Source organism: Lissotriton vulgaris, chromosome 5 (genome assembly GCF_964263255.1).
Source record: "Lissotriton vulgaris chromosome 5, aLisVul1.2, whole genome shotgun sequence".
Classification (NCBI taxonomy): domain Eukaryota; kingdom Metazoa; phylum Chordata; class Amphibia; order Caudata; family Salamandridae; genus Lissotriton; species Lissotriton vulgaris.
Genome location: NC_141693.1, coordinates 743,606,306 through 743,621,509, shown reverse-complemented (window position 1 = coordinate 743,621,509; position 15,204 = coordinate 743,606,306). Strand labels below are relative to the sequence as shown.

Here is a 15,204-nt window from a genome sequence, read left to right as displayed (position 1 = left end):
ACATATAAATGAAATTGCTTGTGAGTATGCTAGAGGCTGTGGAAACATATTGTCTCTAGATTATCTAAAAATAGAAGCTCTGTTCTTTATGAATAGTTCTACTGTAAGCAGAATACACGTGCCAAAAAAAAAGGTAAATATTTTGGAATTTTTGAAAATAATAATTTTGTTTAAGGGAAAAATAAAGTTCCAAATGTTTTCAGTAGCTTTTGTTTTTTAAAGCTGAAGGCCGAATTCAGAGTTCAGGGGAACGCTGTGTGCCAGTTGTCTCAAAAGTTATTCTTTTGGTTCAGGGCGAACATGACTTCAGATAGATGTGCAAAAAAACAGTCTACAGCTTCAGGTGAAAGTTCGACCAAGGATGATAATGCTGTAACCGAGCAGTCGTGAGAATGATTGCTATCATCGATTTCAGGATCAGCAATGCTCACAGAAGGTCATACCTGGGTGATGTTGCTCTCATTCCTTGCTTCACTACCACCACCTAATCGTAGTGCAGAAGTCTCAACGAATGCCGTCATCAGGATTGGTAACCGCTGGGGACAACACGATGCATGAGCCGTTACTGGACTTAGCAAAGTATCAACATCCATTGGTACTGCTGATTGTAGTGTAAGACAGGTGTCTAACATGCATTCTTCTCCGCATAGCATACATCGAAGCACAGGTAAGATGCAGTTCTGCCATATAGGTCTGAATGAAAGAAACCAGGTCATATTCAGATCTCTTAGCTGGGCTAATCCAAGGACTTTAGTTATGCGGTCCCGGTAGCGTATTGCTAGGATCATTTCTTCCATCCTTGCCGGAGTCATGTCTGCATTTTGGCTTGCCATATCGGAGCAGAAGAGTCAAAAATAAGATTCCTGCTACGAGTCCCAATAGTAGTGGTAGGCCACCAAAAACTGAATGGACAAAATTGGGAAAGATGCCCAGGACTGCTTCGAAGGGTGTTAACAGTCCCGAAAAAATTGTCTTAAATACATTTGAGATACCACTGGCATCCAACATATTTAGGATTTGGCTGAGCATTTCTGTGAAATGCACGGGGCAATTAGTTGATAAAAGTGTATGTATCTCTGCCTTGCAACTTGAAGATCATACGTTTCTTTTAATGACGTGATGGGCACTGTTGTCTATAAAAGCACAGACTTCATTCTGCTTAAAGTATCAATTTGTATAGAAGAGATATTCAACTGAGGCCAAAACGTCGCCTCTGAGTCTCCAGGGCTGTTAGGATACAATGCTTGCATACGGCAAGTGACCATGGAACTGACGCTTAAGAGATATGCTTTCTCTGGCACCATGCCACAACAGCTGTGGTCCGTTATTCGAATGTAACTCCCGTTAGAAAGTTGTCTAAAGAATGGCTCTATCTGTGTTGCAGGTGTGCCGTGCTGGTGGCATGAAAGGTTATTTGAAGTCCCCTCAAAGGCCCCATGTAAATTAATACCCTGACACAGAAGTATACCACTCAGTGATTGTTTACAATTATTACCACTAAGAAATACATTCTGGTTTTTGTCACTATAACATGTGTGTGTATAAAGTAATTTCCATGTTGACTTAATGTACCCTTTACCCAACCTTTCATACTGGCCTGCTGGTATATACTCTTGGCATTTTTTAAATTGGAAAGTTGTTATCGGAATTGTGATAATCCCGTGTATTATCCATTCAATGACAGGTCTTTCTGACATTGTCAATGTCAATGGTAATCTCTCAAGTTTTTCAATGCTCAGAATCGTATAGTCTGCTCCTTTCTGTGCCAAACTGATTTGTTTATCAGTAAGGTTAAAGATAGAGAACAATGACGTTGTGTTGATTAAACGCCAAGGCACATAGCCTGAACGCAGGTTTTGCAACGTCCAGCCTAGCTGTACAATAGAACGTAATTGGGACTGACCATGTTGTAACATTACCAAGTCCTGATCTATTATAGCTATAGCAGATGATACAATACTGTCCAGTGAATATATTCAGAGTCATTAATGCGTTGTCCACAACAGAAAGTGATTTTTCCAAATTAATACAATACAATTTCTCGTATTTTCTCTGCTGTCTCAATTTAAGTTACTTTCCATGCCTCGTTGTAAGCAGCGTATATACTGGCCGCTATGAAACATTTTTGACACTGTTTGCGTGGTCCCATTGTGAAATCGCGCAAGTCAGCACCATCTTTAAGTAAAGACAAGTGTTGCTTAATTTGTGCCAGTGTGGATGTTTGTAGCCATTCAAGGCATAGTTTCCCTACACTGTATGTTGTTACTATCCCTGAATGTTGTCTCTGGGAGTATCTAGGGTCTGGTCTGGTCATTTTTAACCCCTGTATTTTATTCAGGAATCTATCTTGACATTTATTTGTGTCTGTTGGCCAGATTAACCACTTTTTCCAATCAGGATGTGTTCTGTTATGATGTAAAATTTTGGATCTTTGATTTTGGCTAGGCCAAAACAGGTAGTTTGTTGAATGGTGTCATTCAAGAACATTATTTGTTCTGGGATCATGCAGGCTCGAAATAATGCTTCTAGGCCTTGTACCTGCCAATCTTTTGTACCCCAGATGGTTTTTGTTTCAATTATGTTTTTCCAGAAATCAAAACCAAATGTAATCATTTTTTCATAAAATGTTTCCGAATAGATCAATTTACTATTTGTCAGCATGGTTTTTGTTCCTGTTTTATCTAACAGTTAATAATAAAATGTTTCTGCATCACTCATGTTAAACCCTGAGAAGTATTGGAATTTCTCATAGAATGTTTTTGAACTGATTTTAGGCGGAGTTGCACAATGTTCCCATTGATTATATTTAAAAACATTTCTAGGTTGAGCAGATTTATGCAAATAGTGGTCCGCATAGGGTATAACAATACATCTGTTCATAATTCGATGAACCTTGCAAATAATCATGTTCTGTAAATTTTGCTGACATAACTGAATCTGACATCATATTATTTATGCTTTCAAAGTCCCAATCATCAGAGAATGTACTTGGTTTTACAAAGTCACTTTATGAAACCTTAAACTGATGAGGATATTTCACGAGTTCGACCGGTCCATATATTTCGTAATCTGTTTTGTCCCAAACTACACCGCCGGGTATTGGAATGGCTGTGACAATCACTGGAGATAGTTCTCTTTTCTCGATGTGAGATGACTTGTGTGGCTTCAGAACTAAGTTGATGTTCTGATTTGCTGTGTCCATTGTACTGCATTTTCCCTCAATTAATTTTCCCAAACAAAGTACCACAATGAGTCAAAGCAGGAGGAAAAATACCCCTAGCACAATCCAAAATTCTAACCATGGAGAAATAAGATAGGTTTCTTTGAGTTGTTGAAAGAGTTCTGTTGCTTTGTCTTTAAAAGTCTTTGTTGCTGGCGTTACTTCAGGCTTGCTTTGATCTTCAGAAAAGTTATCGAAATTGATGAAGTAGAAAGATGCAGTTCTGTCAATTGTTGGAATCGTTTTTTCAATTTGCCTTTCATTAGCACATTCTGATGCTAAATCATTGCAGACTGGTGTTTCATGACAAACTGTTTCAATTTGGGTTTCAAGAGGCACAAGTTCCATGTCATTTCTGCATAGTCCTTTTTTATTCACTGCAGCTTTATCAAATGTGATTAGTCTCTCAGTTTGAACCTCTTGGATTGTAGCAAATTTTGGTATTCTGCTATTTCTTGGGAGTCCACGGGCCTACTACTTATTATTGGCCACATGATTGTGGTTTTACCAGGTCAATGGATACAACTCGGTTTTCCTTTTTACCAGCAAGGGGCGGTAGTACAACTGATCTTGTTCCGTTGATTGCTAAGACAGGTACTGCTTTTCTGTAAGAAGGCCCAAATTCCTTCTTAACCGCTATTTTCTCTCTGACCAGATCCCCAATCTTTGGAATCCAGATAGGTCTTGCTGGGACAGGTGGTGTGTCTTCAGTGGTTGTTGGCTGCTGTTTTAACTTTATGTTGCTCAGGGCTTTTCTTGTTTCATTTAAGTCCTGTAAAACAGCCAAACGATCTTTGATGTCAAAGCATTTTTTCTTATCTTCTACCACTGAAGCATGACTATCTAAGTCCTGAACATACATTCTAGTTCCGAACAATAGTTCGTACGGGGTGAAACCTTTTAGAGAATTTCTTGGCAGGTTATTAAGACTACGTTGGACACTTGTTAAATGCTGGACCCACACATCACCCGAACCTAATACCTTTGCCGTTATAGATTGCTTTATGTCTCGGTTTTTTCTTTCCACAACCCCGTTTCCCTCAGGATGGAAGGGACAAGAGAACCGCAACCCAATGCCCATGCTGGTCATGGCCTCCTTATAAGCTCGAGAGCTAAAAGCAGGACCCTGGTCAGAATGAAGCATGGCAATTGCGTATGTGCCGATAAAGACTCGCAAATCTTTTATAACAGTTCTGGCGTCAGCCGAGCCCTGGGGCCACATGCATATGAATCTCGTACAGGAGTCCACTGCGACCCTGATATATTTATAGTTGCTATCCCTTTGTAAGGGACCACAGTGGTCCAGGTAAACACATGCTAATGGTTTATCTGAGATGAGAAGGGGTGTCTGCGCTGGTCGTTTCACTGGTGATACTTTCATTCTTTGGCATATTTCGCATTCCAGCACATATTTCTTAGTTTGTATTCTCATGCGCGGCCACCAATATCTCTGTTTTAATAATGATATTGCGGAGGAAACACCAGCGTGTGCAGAAGCAAGCCCTTCGTATGCCGCTGTAATTAGTCCTAACCTGTGTTCCATGTTTGGAATTACTCTATCCCCCACTCCAGGGATTCGAGCAAAAGGAACAATATTCGTATCTGTTATATATGAGTATTTTTCTGGAAAGCCTTTTGGGAGTGTTTCTCTATCATCTTTTACTGACGCACTGACAGCTTGTAGTATATTGCTGTCTATTTTTGTTTTTGACCGGGTGATAGCAGCTACGGAAGCCGTTTGCACAGCTGCCTTCGCGGCTTCATCAGCCAATGAATTCCCTGCAACGTGAACACCATCACGTTGATGACTCAGAGTGTGTATCACGTGAGTCTTTTGTAGTTCCTTCTGTAAAAGAAGTACTTGTTCCCAAAGCATTTTATGCTTGATTGTGCCACCTTTTGCATCTTTGAACCCGTTTTCAACCTAATTCTGCAAGTATTCATTATAAGATTGAACACAATAATATCTTAAATGCTAGTAGTTCAGCTCGCTGAGCTGTACAATCTCCTAGAGATTGCGTTTTAGTGACCAGTGGTCTAAATTTTCCTTTGTGCCAACAACCTTTAACAACCGCGCACGCAGCACTGTAAGCTTGTTTACCCCCAACTGCGGGTTGTGCTGATCCGTCTGTATATATGATACATCCGTATTGTTCTACAGGCAGGATTTCAGTTGGCAGAGGACATTCCTATTCATATTGTAAAAATTCCTGTGTCTTTAGATTAGGATCAAATTCATATACTACGTCTGTTGCAGCAAGAGAATTAACCCATTGGATCCATCTTGGATGCAGAGCTTTAGCATTTGGAATGCTCGCTTTAGTTACCGCTTTTAAGGCAGGTATTGGTGTAACGATTATTATTAGTTTACCTTGTGCTAGGGCCCTTTCTTTTGCTACAGCAGTCTGAACCGCAGTTAGAATTTTTTCCGTTGAACTGAATTTTATTTCAGCTTTTGTGTACAAATGTGATTTGTAAGCTATTGGTACCGTTTCTCCCTCATTAGAGGTCAGGTACGTGAATCCGCATCTTCCTGGGATGACCCGGATTACAAGGTTGCGTGTATTGTCACGTGTTTCTAATTTTGTTTTAGCTAACATGTCTGTTTGCAGTGATCTCAAAATTTCTGTGTGTTTTTTAGTCCAGTTGATTGGTTTAAAATCAGGTTTTAATAATTCGTAGAGAGGTTTAACCCTCTCTGCATAGTTTAGAATGTAAGTTATTCCGAAATTCAGGAAGCCTAGAATCGATTGTAAGTTCTTCAGTGTTTTGGTGCTTGGAGTACAGCGCACTTCTCTAAGAAGTTGTCTGCTATGCTTTTGCCTTCACTTGATAATTTGTATCCTAAAAATAGGACCGTTAGATGGGCAATTCGCGACTTTTTAAAGTTGAATTTGTAACCCTCTGCTGCGAACCCAAGTATTATAGTGTTCACTCTTTTCAAGTGACTATCCAAGTATAGATGTCATCAACATAAGATAATGCCTCATCATCATACATTTGTAGTAACTCTGTTACTCTAGCTGAGAATAATCCTGGGCTGTTCTTGAATCCCTGTGGGAGCATACAGAAATTTTTCTGTGACCCCATTATTGAGAAAGCGGTCAAGTACCTGCTTTCTGGTGCAATATTTTTACAAAAAAACCCATTAGAGATGTCTAATGTTGTTTTGTATTTTTTGCGAACCATGTTGTTCATTAGTGCCGCACTGTGCGAATTTTGTACCGCAAATGTTTTGCAACATGAGTTAAGGTGTCTGTAGTCCAAGACTAGGCAATACGAATTGTCTGGTTTGGAGACAGGAAACAAAAGATTGTTCATTTGAGAGGTGCATGTTTCAATCACCCCTTGGTATTCAAGTTGATCTAAAATCTCCCTGACTTGTTTTTTAGCTTCTTGCTTAATCTGGTACTGCCTTTGTGCAGTAGGTTGACATTTTAACTGGATTTTGTGAGGAGGAGAGTCCTCATCCCATCCTACATGATTCTTATATAGTGCAGGTGCTTGGGCTACTGCCCATTTCCTTGCATATATATATTTAGTGTGAATTGGAATATCATTTGAGAAGGAAGGCATAATAATTTCTTCGCCATGAGGGCACTCCCTGACAAACTCTAGGGGCCAATCTTTCTCAGCTAACAGGATGTCATAGCCCTTTGAGAGGTAATCCCAAAATAGACCCCTTATTTTCCTAGTCTTATCTCCCTCTATACGCAATGTTATTTCGTATATTTTATGAGGTTCGCTAACTCTGGTATCTGCAGTTTCTACTTGAATGTATTCATTCGTGTCCACTGTCTCCAGATGATTCATCAGGATCTTGCGAGCTATGATGATTTCTGCTGCGCTGTCTAGCATTGTCTGTACCCACTCTCCGTTTTTCAGCTGTGTTCTCAGTATCCTCGGCATGTTTGATTACTTTAATACTGGCTACCTTCTTTTTTGGAGATTGTAATTTTTTACTTTGAGCAGGTTCCTTGTCTTTGGACTTGGCGTGCACTTCCCTCTGTTCTGACCATCCTCTTCTTTCCGATTTCTGCGAAAAAGATCGAGAGGGACGTGTATCAATATCTTGATATCTATCAGGCTTTTTCAAATTATCCCTATTTCTAAGGTTGTATCTTTTTTCAGAGGGCTCCCTTTGGGGAGACTGGTGTTCTCGATTCGGAGTTATTTCTCTCCGCCGAGGAGACCTTCCTCTGGACTGGAAACCTTTTTCTTTGGGAGTGGATTGTTTATTTCCATACCAGCTCTTTTTAGGAGTGTTTAGATTATTTTTAATAAATAATTTTTCAGGATTTTCAAGTAGTTGGGGTTTTACTGGTTTCCCACCCAAACTATCTCTACCTAGTTCTTCATAGCATTTTTCTATGATTCTGGCAAGCTCAATTGGTTGATCTGTTATATCTGTTTCTTTCAATTTTTGGTGGATCGCCACAGATGCTGCTTCTCCTTTTATGTTGGCTAATACTATAGCTGAGACCTGGTTGAAGTCTTTCAGTAATTTCATACCAAGAGTTAAAGCAGGTTCTGGACCGTATTCATTCTGAATTTGTTTTAGCACATCTGGTATTACCACCATGGACGGAACTCCATGTGTTTTTGTGTAAATGGAAGCAAAGACTGTGCCCCAAGTGTCACAGTCCTCCACATGTGGTGCGACCCCCATTGGAAGGCAGAAAGTCAGAATTCTGTGTTTCTCAATAGGGGTAGTATTCGGGAATACTGCCTCTATTTGAGTTATTTTCTGTGCTAGCCAGAATGGAATTTGTTCCCGTTTTGCGGGTGTTTTTCCCAGACATGAATGTATGTTCTGTGGTGTAATTATATTTGTGTTCCCCTGATGAGGGGTCAGCTGTGGAATATTAACAGCTGGTTGGACTGTTGCTGTCCGCATTACATATTTGACCAGCTGTCTGTGTATTTTAATTAACAATTTTAGCTGTGCTAAAAGTTCTTCTCTTGACATTTTATCAATGTCTGGATGTGGTGTGTAGCTGGCTAGAACCGGCCACGTTGCTCCTGGTCTACCTAGTGGACCGAGCCTGGTGATGTGATCATTATGTTTTAGGGCGCCTTTAAACCAGAGCAGGTGCTCTTGGTAATTTAGTGGTATTTCAATATCCTCGAAAGGAGTATATTCATCCGGTGGTTCCTCTATTTTGTAATAGTGGAACTCGTGTGTTGTAGTGTTTGCCGCTGGAAAGTTTATCCATGAATAGAATACCTCTGTCTGCCGATAATCGTGTGCCTCTATCACTAAAATGACTGTACCACCTCGTGATGTCAGTCCATTTTCTATAAGTTTTAAAGTTATAGTTTTTCTTATGGTGACCGGAATGAGGATAGCATTCTGGTCACTCTGTAAGAGACTCGTGTCTTCCTCTATTAGTCGGGCCGCTAGTCTAGCTGCTTCCCTTTCGTCTTCACTATCTGGCATTTTACTGTCAGAAAGGTTCTTGTTGCAGATCAAGTTTCAAGGAGACAAAAGATTAGGTGCACAATATTTTGGAACACTGTATCCTTCAACGTTGACTAAACCAGAAACTCTACATAGGAATCTCTTCCTACTAAGTTCCGGCGGATTTTAACCTTTCACCCACTCCAGACGTCTATTGGAGTATTAACAGGAGAAAGGGTCTGTGTGAAAAAGCACGACTGAGTTACTCTAACGTCTTGCGTTAGTTTTATCGCCTTACCAAACGTTGGGCGCCATGTAGTGTAGTTCCTATTTTCCCTATAGGCCCTGCACATCGGAATAACATAAACAGCAGGTTAGACGTAGGACTGAGGTCTTCTAGGTCTCTACTGACTATGTTAGACTTAATTTAGGTTTGCGCAAGCTAGCTCAGAGGTCACTGGAAACTTTCTTGACTGAATAGGAAGTGATCAGCTTCCCTGGCTTAGACAAGAATGGATTCAGCTTCCGACAACCGCATAAACATGACAACTTTGCTCCCTCAGAATAAGAGTCAATCTCTGTAGTCGTGTGAAACAATAGACAGCTATTTCACTCAGTCAGTTGTGCATGTTTAATTTCACCAGAGTGCAGAGAATAGAGAGACAGGCGTTTTCAATAAAAGATATTATTTATTGAGCAGTCTTCCTTCTCATGCAAGAGAAATGAATTGCCACAATTGCAAGACTTGTTATAAAGTAAAGTACGTACAGAAAAAGGAGTATTATGAAATAATACTGTAAAAGCATTGATATGGTTTCTTAGCCATAAGACACTTTAAAATGGATAAAATATATATACATATATACATAGGCTAACATGCTCAACTGGTGCTTCTAAAATACGCCTACCCCGGTGTACCTGACCTAAGCCTAATACGTGGGAAGGAGTAAGTAAGTAGCAGTTTAGGTTAAGTAGGTTTGTTGCCAAGGATCTGTTCAAGAATTCTCTCTAAGTGTTTAGTCAGCACTGTACCTTGGGAATAGAATGTAGGAGGTCTGGTATCTCCCTCTCAGGACTCAATATTCCAGTCACCCGCAAGGGTAGGCTGGAAACGCCGGAGCTAGATTTTCTCGGCAGGAGAAAAGACAGCGTCTTTCTCAGCGCGTCAAAGAGGAGGGGCAGCGTCCGTGGGCTTCTCGCTTCTGCTGGGCTCTCGGAAAGTAGATTAGGTGCTTTGCTTCAGAATCACCACCGTGTGTTTGCTTAAGGCAACGTTGGTATATTTATACCTGAAAGGTGCCGTGTTTAATGTAAGGTTTGGACATAAGACGTCAATAAAGATGTCACTAAGAACTGCCCGTTCTTACAGTGCTCGCAGGAGTTCTATTACAAATCAAAACTAAGCAAGCGGGGCTTTCCCAGGTTGCTGGGGGTTTGGTGTGTCGAAAGAACTCGGTGTGCTCTCAAGGAATCTAAGGAAGTAGCTTCTGCTGTGTCATGGACTGCAGAGGCGATTTACTGAAAATATGGCTCTGATTATTATGCCATTATAGGGATATTTATTGATTATAGCCGTATAGGGGCATAAGGTCACAATATTGAATCGGGTTCCTAGATAAAACACATCAGTAATTATCAATGACTAAAATAATTATATTGAATTACCTCCCCACCCTTTATCCATACAAAACCAACAACCCACAACTATTATATAAAATAAAGAATATTATTTGAATCATTTTCATAATTAATTGTCGACTAAATGATTATTATTAGTACCTATACAAAATTAATTATATATAATTAACTTCCCACCCTTTACTTCTACAAATGCCACAGCTCGCAGATAGAGCCCGATTAAGATCTCGTTTGGAAACTATTCCGACGGAATCGGTTTTGCAATCGTTCCCAAACGACTCTGGTACTGCAAGTCCAACCGACCGATTACGCTGCTTCCCAACATCGTTCGGTTGGACTTGCATTGACTTTATTGGGAGCCTGTGTTCCAACGAGAACACAGGCTTCTATTGAAAAAAGGGGTCATTGGGCAAAAGTTTGCACCCTCGTGGCGGGTGACCCATGGTGCCTGCCACACTGAGCATGATTGGGAAGGGGTGGTCCTTGGGTATCCCCAAGGGCCCCAACTGGAGACCTGAGGGTGAATGGGGGCCTGCTACGGGCCCCCCAAATCAGATTCCGACAACCGTTTTGTGTCTGGCAGACCAAATCGTAACGGCTGTCCGAATCGCTCGGAAACCGTGTCCATACAGCTGTACAAATCACATCCGAAAGACTTGGGATGTCCGAATGCCTTTCGGAACCGATTTGGACTGCCCAAATGGTTTCCGGGCATCGTAATTAGTTGGTTGGAAATATGTCCAATTCATTCTGAAAGATAAGGTCCGAATCGGATTCGTTGAATCCGAATCCCGTTCAGAGCCTTTTTGAAATATATCGTAATCAGGGCCCTAATATATAACGTAAAGAATTTCTTACTTACACATTTGACATAATTATTTATCATTACAATAATTGTTATAAATACAAAAACAACACACACGCCCCAAAAATATGGTTTTACACAATGTACATAATTATCAATTAAATTATTAATATTAATTAACAATTAATTAATCAGAATTATTTACTTCCCTTCCTTTATATTACTTAAATATTGTTTAAATCAATTATAATTAAATTACTTTCCAGGCTATACCCCTATAAAACACACAATCTGCACATCAAAATTACGTTCTTTTAAATAAGTTATACAATTAACATAAATATTAATCAATTAAATAAAAATGTAAATTAGAAACGTATTATTGTTAAATTATAAATAATTTGCTTTCCACCCTGTACCCCTATAAACCCCACAACCTGCTACCGTACTAAAAACGAAAAAGAAATCTAAAATTACATTTCAGACTACTAACAATTAAAAACTATATTAAAAAAATTAACAAAATACATAAAAATAAGCTAAAAACAATATTTTTAACAATACTTTTGTAAACTATAACATTGATTTCGAAATTGGTAAAATTGATATTACTTACCTTACAATCAATACTCTTGATAACAATATTCTTGCACATGATATTTCTGTGTGCAAAAATTTCAGGTTCGATATTTTTATCTGTCGATATTTTATTTTCGATATTTTGTCTGAACACCATTCAGTGACATCGTTGATGACATCACTAATGACATCATTCAACTTACTGCGGTTCAAATTATCTATAAATCAGTATATAATTTCTGGAATTAAAGTCAGTATTAACCCCTTCGATGCTGATGACGACCCCCAGCCGTCATGCACTACGGTGGGCGTGTGCTGATGACGGCTGTGGGCCGTCATGAACCCGCCCACTCACAATTCTGCTGCACAGGCGCAGAATCGCGGCCGCGCCCAAGGGGTCAAATTGTACAGGATCATGTAAAGCATAAACTATCCTCCAGACACACATGCCCCTTGCCTCCAGGTGAAACTAGCTCCTCCTACTCAGGGCCATCGTTCAGTGCCATACCCCACCAAACCCTTTGTGGATAGCCGATCTCATGTTGGCAGTCAGAAACAGGTGGGAAATCCCTTGCTCAACACTGCCTTTGCACTGTGAACAACTTTTCTTGTAGGACCTATTTCCTCCAGACATCCAAACCCCTACTAAGCACAGCCTTTTCACTGGACTGTACTGTTCGAGGTTAGCCAACCTCTGGTGGGTAATAGAGCAGACATGTGTAGGAAAGTACCTACTGCAAACAGTCTTCGCCCTGTGCAGAATCCCTCCACGGAAAGTCCACTCCTGATAGACACAAAGGTCCCTTATCTGGTGAAAGCCCTACTTCTCACAGCTTTCATCTTGTACCAAACATTTACAGATACAGCTCACCTCTTGGATACAATTAAGCACACATGAGTTGGCAAGTACCTGGTGCATATGTTCATTGCAACTAGTTTCAACCCTCTCATGCAAAGCCCACTCCACCCAGATACCTAAGGGCCCATAGAAGAATACCAACTACGTAAATCTTTGCCCTGCAGCAAAGCTTTTACCGATAGCTGACCTATTATGAGCAATCAATTAGAAACGAGTCATCAAGTCTCTACTGCACATGGTCTTTGCCCTGTACACAACCATTCACAGAGCATTAATTCCCTTCACACATGAAAAAGACCCATTTGGAGGCCAAGAATGTTGAAAGCACTAACACCCACCAGCAGTAAAGAGCTAGAGAAATTAGGTCTCGATGTACCTTGATGAATACCTTCCAGTAAGAAAAGTCTATGCCAAGCTGTCACATTAATTTGATGATGTTGTCAGTGATGTCATCAATTATGTCATTTGAGATGTCAACAATGGTGTCCATGACCAAGCCATTATTGATTAACTATATGAGGTTATTAACAGTGCATGGTGAGGATGCAAGGTATAGTTATCTCACTGAACTGTGACTGGTGAATTTCAGTGTTTTTTCAGTTTTAGAATGTCACACCATGGGTGTCATTGTCATCTAACTGTAAGGTCACTTTGACCTTTGTTTTTTTCAGTTTCGAGTACACTCTGCAAAATCAATCAATTATTTTAAAGCAAAATATTGGTCTGACCCAGTTAATTGTCTTCTTAGCTCACTTACCCATTGCTCATCCTCACTCATCTAAAGACCAGATGAGACCTATTCTTTGACAATGACTAAAACGGAACCTACACAATCCTTAACCATCAAGAGACCTGAACTCTTCTTTCCTCTAACGTCACATAACTCACACTGTCCAACCCTGCTCATCAGCTCTTTGAATGTATTAGGGCAAAGTGCTGATAGAACCAACCTAACTCATTTTCATCACTGGACCAGCCTCAGCCCATCATTTACAATCAAAGACCTGAAATTACCATTGACACATTACCAGCACTTTGATAGCAAAACAGGGAGGGATAAAGACTTGAAAGAAGAGGAGGCGTGGAGTTAGGATACAATTGACTTTCACCTTTATCAGCATTATGTCCGCATTTCTGGAAACAGAGTTGTAGTTTGGGTGGGCCACCATTAGAATTGGTCGGAATATCTGCTCAGTTCCTTCAAAGACTGACAGGGAATACTCGCCAGCCACAATCAGCATCTGCTCCAGTCTGTCAGAAAGGAGAATCACAAGAAGAAAGTGTTAAGATCCTTCATGCAAGGCAGCCTGATGAGCAGGCTGGGATGTAATATTGCACACAGAGCTTCAGGTGCTGATTACAAGTCTGGCGGTCTTGGAGCGGGCCGCCATGCCAGCGCCCCGCTACCATGCCACCAAACCCGAAGTGAGACCACCCACAAGATTATGAGTTAATCTTGTGCGGGGTGGGGGGGGGGGGGGGGGGGGTCCTGCTGCAGCAGTACCACACCAGTGCCTGTCTAAGGCTCAAAGGAGAGCAATTGAAAGGCAGCACCTTGGGAGCACCTCATCACATTCCTGCATGGGGAGAAACAATAAATAAACTATGTCATGCATTTCTTTCTGTGCAGGAACTAGGGGTAAAAACCTGCAGGGGGCACACCCTGCATGTTTGCACACCCAGTTGGAACGCCAAACTCGTAAGGAGACCCTGAGTCTTTCAGCATCACGATCTCTTACTCTAAATCATTTCACAAGGGAGACAGCAGATGAAATGAAGAAAGCAGCAATCAACTCATGGCAAGGCTCAGGTAAATCTTGTGCGCTGAAAGTTTAGGAATCAGACATTTGTAGGGAACGTTTTACCCAGTTTCCTAATGTTCAGAAACAGGTCAGAAATCCAAATCTGATCAGAGGTATAGGAAAGAGCAATACATTTGTAAGCCAAACGCAGAAGTGCAATGACCAACAAAATCTATATGGAGGACCTCATAAGCAATTCAAACGTCCTGCATCTTGGAGAAAAACAATTAACAATATCTCTAACCAGGCACTGGTTGCAAATTGTAACATACATCTCAAGTTCTTGTTGATACTTCTTGGTCCCAGATGTGCCTTGGAGCAGAATGAGAATTGGCAGCTGCGAGACAGAGAAAGATAGATTGTTTTTGTATATTTGGGTGTGTGTATGGTTTTGTATGTGTTTGTGTATTGGTGTGCGTACACCTGTGCGTTTGTGCTTTTTTGTCTGTATATGCATTTTTGTGTCTGTCCGTGGATCGGAGCAAGTATATGTGCCTATATGACTTGTGTGTTTGTCTTGGTGTGTGCTTGTATGTGAGTGATTGTGGGCACCTGTGTTTTGGTGTGTGTGTGTGAGCGTGCCTAAATGTGAATGTGCCATTGGCAGTGTGTGTGTATGCATGTGTCCGTGTCTGTGGGTCTGTGTTTGGATGCTTGAGGACTACGAGTAAGGGTGTCAAATTTGCACTCTGTATGTGAAGGGACAAAAGTTCTAACTATGTGAAGATCACTTTGCACCTCTCTCTTTTTCACATCTTCCCGAGCAGTCATTTTGTTCAACTGTCACGACAACTGATGAAGTGTCGCGAATATTGATGTTCTACTAGTAGAAATCAAAGCTCTGCTTGACAGGGCACACAGGCAAAGTTGACCTATGAATGGCCTGTTCTCCTCACACTG

At 40.7% G+C, this 15,204-nt stretch overlaps 1 protein-coding gene across 1 annotated transcript in view; it reads right to left on the bottom strand.

Annotated features, from left to right (window-relative positions):
* Positions 1-15,204, bottom strand: part of LOC147711486 (trypsin-3-like) — a 341,427-nt gene that overhangs the window by 157,376 nt on the left and 168,847 nt on the right. Inside the window, exon 3 of the mRNA XM_086919495.1 lies at positions 13,612-13,753. Within this exon, the coding sequence (XP_086775621.1) occupies positions 13,612-13,753 (142 nt within the window). The remainder of the gene's footprint in view (positions 1-13,611; positions 13,754-15,204) is intronic.